The 8,016-nt window shown below is 42.0% G+C and overlaps 1 protein-coding gene across 2 annotated transcripts in view; it reads right to left on the bottom strand.

The window, feature by feature from the left end:
• Positions 1-3,273: 3,273 nt before the first annotated feature.
• The window catches only part of TRPC7 (transient receptor potential cation channel subfamily C member 7), a 121,506-nt gene continuing 116,763 nt past the window's right edge, over positions 3,274-8,016 (bottom strand). The window contains exons 10-12 of one of the 2 annotated variants that reach the window (XM_090064574.1): positions 7,179-7,232; positions 4,712-4,787; positions 3,274-3,755 (exon numbers count right to left, since the gene is read on the bottom strand). In XM_090064574.1, the coding sequence (XP_089920700.1) occupies positions 3,613-3,755; positions 4,712-4,787; positions 7,179-7,232 (273 nt within the window). In that variant the 3' untranslated portion in view covers positions 3,274-3,612. The remainder of the gene's footprint in view (positions 3,756-4,711; positions 4,788-7,178; positions 7,233-8,016) is intronic. The other variant, XM_090064575.1, reaches the window with a different exon arrangement.

Genomic DNA, 8,016 nt, shown 5'->3' with positions numbered 1-8,016 from the left:
ATAAGGAAAAAAAATTCAATAACTCTATTCAGATTGGAGTACTAATCATGCTTATCAGAACGTTTACCAACTGCAATTTTCACCACTTAGAGCTGAACCATCCAAGTCAATTGAAGCACTTCTGTTGACATTAGCGGGCTTTTCATTATTTCCCAACTAAAACTGTGTGATTTAACTATGGAGTGGCAATGCAGTTGACCTGTTCAGTCTGCATTTGTTGGCATGTGTCTTTGCCCATGACAATGACAGCTGTGGAGAACTGGGGGAATGCTGGTATTATGGAAACATCTTACGCCCTGCTCTGTATCCGTGCAATAGAGCCCTTGGGAATAGAGCCAAGTTAGAGCAAAACTGGCCGTGAGGAAAGCAGGCATGAGACAATACAAGAATACCAAGATAAGGAACATCACTGTAGACATGGTAGCAACATATTTAGCTATGAAAAGGCAAATCTTCAGTTGCAACCCGGTGAGAGCTATTCGGCCAATGTCAGGAAGGGGGAGAACTTTCCACTTCAACAGATTGGCAGAGCAAGACTGAGCGGCAGGATTTGCCAAAGGCAGGCTTTGACTTGGTCCCCAAGAGAACCAAGGACACCAAGGCTAAGTCACGTCTCCTTAGATGCCTGAGGGGAATGGCAAATGTAGGGAAGGTTGTGCGTGCATAAGGCTCAATCCTTGTCTGAATGTCTTGTGTCCTCAGGCAAAATAAACCTACTTTCATTTTAAAGAAGCTGCTTCTATGGCACTGCAGGGCTGCGGGTGCCAAGCCTCCTGGCTGTTCTCTGGGACTCGACAGCCGGGGGGGGAGCCGGGGGGGCACGGAGGAGAGCGTAACCAAGAGGTTCAGTTAAGAACAGATTGATAACAGGTTCCCATCATAAAAAGAAATGAATGCTGCGGTCAGCTGCTTGAACAGAAGGTTTGTGACGGGGGAAGGGCAGTGCCTAAGGAAGTGTCTCGCGGGAAGGGGTCTCAGACTGACAAACGGATAAGGATACCCCACCAGGAACCCCCGTGTGTGCCGGAAATGAAGAGTGTGGTGCCTGAAAGTGATCTGTATGTACGATCAGTAGCCTAGCGAGGGGTGGGCAAAGAGGGCACCAGCTGCTTAGACGGGGCACAAAAGTAGCAGCTACTACTGCTACCAGCCCCTGACGCTGCCACCTCCCAGGTACCGGCCTGGTAGTGACACCTCTGCTCGCAATAACACAGAAGGCTAATGCCTCATTGTTGCCAAGATCTTTCGGAGAGCATTTCTCTTGATAACCATGGCCTGGTAAAACCCGTGCAGTTTTCAAAGTGCAAGTCAGGCCCTTTAATTCAACAGAATTTCCTGGTTTAAACAGAGCAAGATAGCGCAAAGTGACTACTGTGTATGGGGTTCATTCTTTCAAAGGGAGGGAAAAAAACCTCTGTAAATGTGCAATGTAAGAATATCCACCATGCGCTGTTACCATGTGAGGCTTTCTTGGTGAAACAGCCCTTGATCACGATATTGCAGTGCAGCCGATCATAAGACAAAGCCAATTTTCCGCTACTGGAAATAATAGGAAAACCCTGGTGCACTCTAACATGTCACATCACCTCTAGGACGGGTGTTACACATGGGGAGCAAGACTTCAGTTGTCTCATCAGCTGAGTTTTCTAAACACGAGTCAACTACTGTCAGCATTTTATTTCTGACTCAGAAGTTTAGTAGCACAAATGATAATGCTAAGTCAGGGCCACCTCTCAGTGTGGCATCTGGTAGATCAAGGAGGGAGCATGAAACGTGGTGGCACATAGGGCAGGGAGCAGAAAGCAGAGCAGCAAGTCAGAGAGGGAGCACAGGCCTGAGGGCAGAAAACCGAGCAGCAGATCGAGAAGGGGTTTGACTGGCACACCCTGGGGCAGGGTGTGGAGTAAATTTGTGGCATGCTTGCCAAAAAGGTCGGTCCCCATGTTACTCAACTATCTTGGTTACATTTTACATGTGCTCGTGGATCAATCGTGGTACACATATTTCCAGCTAAACATCTCCCCTATGGATTTACTTAGTGCCTGGGTGTTGATGGTTTGCAGAAAGCCGCCTTTAATTTCACTTTGTTGCTTTCAGACTTGCTGCTGAGTCCTTATTCTGTCCTCAGATGCTCTACCTGCTCACAATTGTACAAGGACAATGACATGTTCTGTGTGCTGGATGTTTAAAAGATCAGGCAAACATTTCACACATGGTACAACAAAATATTATGAGGTAATTTTATTTTGTTTTCCATTTTTAGGTAAAAATATGACAGTATACAAGATAATCTTATTAAAGGTAAAAATACATTATTTTGTTGGGTTTTTTTCTCTAAACAGATCTACCTACAGTACACTTTTTATTTATTTTTATTTATTTTTTTTTTACAAATATAACTATTATTCTATTAGGCTATCTGTGTTCTCATCTGGCACTTAAGATCTGGTCACAGGTCACCTTCTGGTCCTGCTTATTTTTCTGAGCTGATATCTAAATGTAATGGTCAGCCTATAGGTGCGCCTTGTAAACAAATAATCCAGTTTAGTGGTTCCAGAGTAGTAAGGTGTGCTTTCAACAGCTGAAACCCATAACATCAACTAAACGAGAAGCAACTGAATATTCAGCTGTGTTGTGCAGACTGATCGCTTTTCACCTGCAAGAGCGCACAATCTGCAATCACTTTGAGTCACTGGTTTTAATTTCTCCTTGTTTTTGAGCTGAACACACAACTCACAGCAACCCATTCAGTTGGCAAATACCCCTTTGCGCTGATGGGATGTCCTTAGTCGGTGAGATTTTTTTTTCTTTAAATTAACGCATTTATGGTTTGAAACGACCCAACCGTGTGCCCGTAAATTTCATTTACTCGTGGCTTGCCATTTGACATCTCAAATTTGAGCTCAGTTGCTTCATTATGAATGGTCACATAGTGTTGTTGCTCCTCTTTGAATTGGATGAGTTAACTCTTCCCATTAAATCTCTATGACAAATACTCCTGGGAAGAGTAATCGAGATGACCGTATTTTAGTGCGTGACTTTACATTTGCTTTTCATTAACTACAGCGCTATTCAAATTCAATTTTACTGACAACCATGAAAGGCAAACAGAAAAGAAGTGTGCACACATACGGGAATGTGACTATGTTTGAAAAGAGGAATGGGTATTCATGGAACGCTTTTCAGCAGGCTTCACCCAGCTCTAAACCCAAGTGTTGGTGAGTCAGATCCCCAGGTGGTATAAATCAGCATAGCTTCATTGGAGCTATGTCAGTTTATACCAGGTGAGCATTTGGCCCTTTGCCTTTGTAAAAGGTGCTTTGGGTCTCTAGAATAACCATGATTATCTTTTGGAGATGGTGCATCTACATCTGATGTCAATGGGCTCATTTTTATACAGATGTGTCCCCTTTATATCATAAAGGATATGTATGAACATTGGCTTCATCCAATACCACAGTCTAATGCACAGTGCCCCTACCAATATTTGTTACTTTGCAAAAAATTGAGTGTTCAGTACTCATCTCTTGCAGTGTTTTTGCTCTCTTAAAATGCTGGTTGAAATATCAAATAAATGTTTAGAAAACTAGTCAGCTTTCCCTCTCTTTACCCTCAAATGTCCTTATTTAAGTTCTTCCCAAACTTTTCACTCAGCTGTTGTATTAGTCTTGCCAGCTCTCCAGTGGCTTGTGATTTTTCTTCCAAAAGTTCATAGCGGAGACTGGAAATATCTTGCTTAATCTCTTTAAGTTCTCCTAAAAGAAAAAAAGATATATGTCATCTTGTTAATAAGGTTGAATTATACCAGTCCTGGTATAGTTAATTCCTGAGAACAAGTTAATTTAGGAGCATAACCTATGGGAGTGGAATACGTTGTGTTGGAACTGAGCTGGCGTTCCAACTCCAATAGTAGCTACTCAGAACCACACGGCAACATACTGAACTGCAGAATTAATCATATCGCTGACAACAGTCATATGTAGAAAGTTCCTGTTCTTTGTAAAACCTCTACTGTTTCACTTAGAAGTCTCTGGTCTACATTGGAGCCTTTTTGGGGATTCAGAGAAATGATGCTTTGAGCCTGTGCTATATAGCACTCTCCTAATTGTGAATAGGAAACTATATATCCTCTCTACCTGAAGATGATTCAGACCAAGGTTTTGACAAGGGACCTTCAAAGACCCCTAGGGAGGCACTAACATGCCATTAAGAAATATGGATGTACTTGAAAAACCCATATTCCAGGCCAATAAAGAAAGGGATCATGTTATGAAATGTAGAAGGCTTAGCATATTACAGAGACTAGAAGGAAGCCTTTCCTCCACTGTATCCCTTGTATGACACTATGGAGATGTACAAGAGTCTAGGAGAAGAAGTCCACCAGTGCAGATACTGTACAGGGCAGTCATAAGTTTCCCGTATACAAGTCCCTTTATAAGGTCCCATGGAGGGGATGTACCTGAGACTATGAGGTTGGAGTGGGTGGATCTATATGTACAGCAGGGCAGTTATCCTTGGCTGCCAGAGAAACTTGGATTCCAAGTGCACACAGGTGGTTTGAAGCCACCCATCTCCATCTTACCACTGAGAAGGTGTCTCCGGGAGCTCCAGCTAACAGTCTCTGGCCACAGCAGTTTGTAACTTAACAACACTATCATGTGACATGCTTCTCACAGTGGTTATACCATTAGCAATAGTACAAACCACTTACCTTCATTGACTTCGTCATTTTCTCGATCCACCTGAGCCTTCAGTACATACCGCTTAATAAGACGCTTCATTATTTTCTGAAAAATGAATCAAGATGGTTAAATGGGAATAGACTTGCCCACATCTCTGTGTTCTACATCTGTTAAACACTGTTTAAGCAACTGAATTCACTGTGAGACAAATCCTGGCTCCACTGAAGTCAGGTTTTGCAGTTGACTTTGTCAGTATCCAGGTTTTTCTTCTTCCATAATGCACTTCATGTTATAGTAATGGGCTGTGCACAAGTAAGGATCCTAAATGAAAGTCTTATTATAGCCTATTGTAGGACACGTGCATTTGGGAGCCTCTACTCAAAAAGTAAACAGATACGATTCAAGAGAAAGCTACACATAAGGTCTGGTATAGGTTTCTGGGGGTCTTGGCTAGGCATGTTGCTGTTTCAAATATTTGCAGAAAAGAATCTTGAGAGAGAGAAAAAAGTTTCATTAATGACTTAGAATGCAACTACTTATGGCAACGGACCATGTACCTGATCCAAAGTTCATCAGTTTCAGTAAAAAGAGTCATTTTCTCCAGTAAGCTTTGGATAAGGCTTTAAGGAGAAATAGGAAACTCAGGCCCTTGGCACACATTAATTCAAAGGACCATGGGCTCACCCTTGATCCCAATGATTGTGCCTCCTGTCATACCACATATGCATGGCAGGAAGCACAATTGTGAAATCACTGATCAAATCCCAGTTACATCATTTCATCTTGCCAGTGCAGAAGAAGCTGGGAATCATGATCCAGGGCCTTCTCTGCACTGGCAAATTGAAAGTCAGGTGCCTGTAGCCCAACATAACTCAGTACCATCCTGGGGCCAAAGAGGACCATCAGCTGGCCTCAGCCCTGGAGAGCCCAAAATCTAGTTCAAGATTGCGGGTTGTCTGGGCCAGGAGTGAAAAAACAGTCAATTGTCAGATGATTGTTAACACTAGGCCCGGGGCAGCTGGAAACCTTAGGCTGGTGCCGACAACATTGTCAGCGGGCAGGTTGGAGACTGGGGATATCCAGTGCTGATTTTGACAATCAGCTGATTATTAAGCATCAGCCTCAAAGAGCCCTGATGTGTGGACACATCACATTTTCAATTGAAGGCACCTTACAAACCAGCCATAAGGATGTTCTACATTATATGACAAAGGCTTTTATGGATGGTTTGCCATTTTATGGCACCTTAAATTGGGTGCATGTGTAGCATCCTTGCCATTTATGTTGTGATAAATGTGTTAGCTGCAGCATAAATGTATTGTGTAGAGGGCCCTCAGTGAAGGACCCTCAGAAAAATGGAACACAGTTAGAGAAATGGATTAAAATGAATAAGAATTAGCTTAGAAAAATAGTATGAATTGATTACGTCCAAGGAAAAAAAATACTACATAGAAATATGAAAGAGGAGTTTGCTGGTTAAAAAGAAATAAAGAAATATATGAGTATGATATGCAATGTTTGTAATTATGAGCTTGCAATGTGATGCTGTTGCAAAAACTCAGAAGGCCTGCAGATTTATCCATAGAATAAAAAAGGAGGACAGTCTCTTTCCTAGGATACACTCAGAGTCTTGTGTTGTTTTCAGATCTTTACTATGCAAAAGACATTAATAAACTAAACTAAAAATAACCTAAAGAATGGAAATACATCAAAAGGAGTAAATGAAACCAACTTCTCCAAAGTGAGGCATCTAAATCTGTTCTAGACACCTAAATTATGGCTTTGCATAAAGCGCTTGGTTAATATACTCAATCAAGTTTTGAAAGGCTCAGACAGATTGGAGATGTATAGATATCCACTTGGAAGGAATACTCTAATGCAATGTGGAGTGAAGGGACATGATCAGACCCCCTCTTGCTTTGTTCCTTTCAATTCCTCCACTGATGGTGAAGTGAAGCTCACCACCAGCTGGAACAGGATACAGGGTCCAAATGACATGATTGAGTCCATTCAATATTTTTCTTCTCTTTCTCTAGGTTTTCTCGATCCTGAACCTTTCCTGAGATTAACTGAGAACGATTTACCATTAACCTTCAAGAATACCTGCCCTGACTGCTACTTACTGAGCATCCAGTGACTATGGAGGGAAAACTTTCTCTCTGGTCCAGGCTCACATTTTGCTTTAGATGTTACTAAGAAACTTAGTATCATGGCAGGGGGTCGGAACTTGATGATCTGTTCAGGTCCCTTCTGACCCTAGAAACTATGAAACTTTCCAAAGTCTCCAAAACATCCAAAAATCTTGGCTTCCCTCATGAGAACTATATTCTATAGTAACATAAGGCATGTGAATGACTAATAAATATCTGGTTACTCATATATATGCTTTGAAGTAACGAAAAGTGAAATATTTAAGGACTGTGTCTTCCTACCAGGAGAGAGATCTGGCTAACCAGGTGGATTAAGGAAAGTATACATGAGCCACAGTGCACGTACTGTATGCTGGAGATGGCCAAGGTAGTAGAATCCAGAGGGAGGTAGTGTTGCCACCTGAGAAAACATAAATGGAGGAACATTTTGGGGAAAGTGGGGAAATGCTGGATCCAAAAGAAATAACTTTAAAAATAGGAGATGGAAATAGGGAAGTCACAGAAAAACAAGGAATCAACACAGAATTCATGCTATTTTCTTGGCATTTACCATAGCAAAGCATTTACCTGCAGTGACCACAATATTTGCTGGTGTGCCTGTATTTGCAACGGGAAATGCTCCCAATAATGTGGTAAAGTTCAGTTTCAAGCGGCAAGGGGCAAGACTGGCATGGCATCAGCTACACAGTACATGTGCTGTAGTAAGGTTTGTCCGTGGATGTTGAAAACCAAGAACGCGATACATTTTGGCCAAGATTGTGTTAGGGGAAGATCGCTCTCTGGGCTTTGAAACATTTAACTGCATTTTTGCCTTATTGGTGTATTGTAGCCCTTTAATTTTGCATGCCCACTTTCCTTCAACTCTGCTACTTTTTCTTTTCCTTTTGTGCTACTGTAAGTGAAATGGTTTCTCCATAACACAGTTCCTGGCACAGTGAAATTAAAAAAAACTTGGCTAAAATTTCCAGAAGTACCTATTGATTTGGGGTGCTTGGTTTGAGGTGACTTAAGGCCTTCAGAAAGGGCCACACTTTGCAGTTAAAAAACCTCCAGTAACCCCCCTTCCGCCAGCTTCTGGCCTGATGCACTTCAGGCGTATAGCTACATTTCTGGAATGAAAAGTGAATGTCTGTTCATTTGCTTATTGGTTCAATCTACACAGCTTAGACAGGCCTATGAAGTTT

This window comes from Crocodylus siamensis, chromosome 10 (genome assembly GCF_052110815.1).
Source record: "Crocodylus siamensis isolate JL-2025a chromosome 10, ASM5211081v1, whole genome shotgun sequence".
In the NCBI taxonomy this organism is placed as follows: Eukaryota; Metazoa; Chordata; order Crocodylia; family Crocodylidae; genus Crocodylus; species Crocodylus siamensis.
The sequence above is the reverse complement of the archived record's forward strand: the minus strand, read 5'-3'. Positions and strand labels throughout refer to the sequence as shown.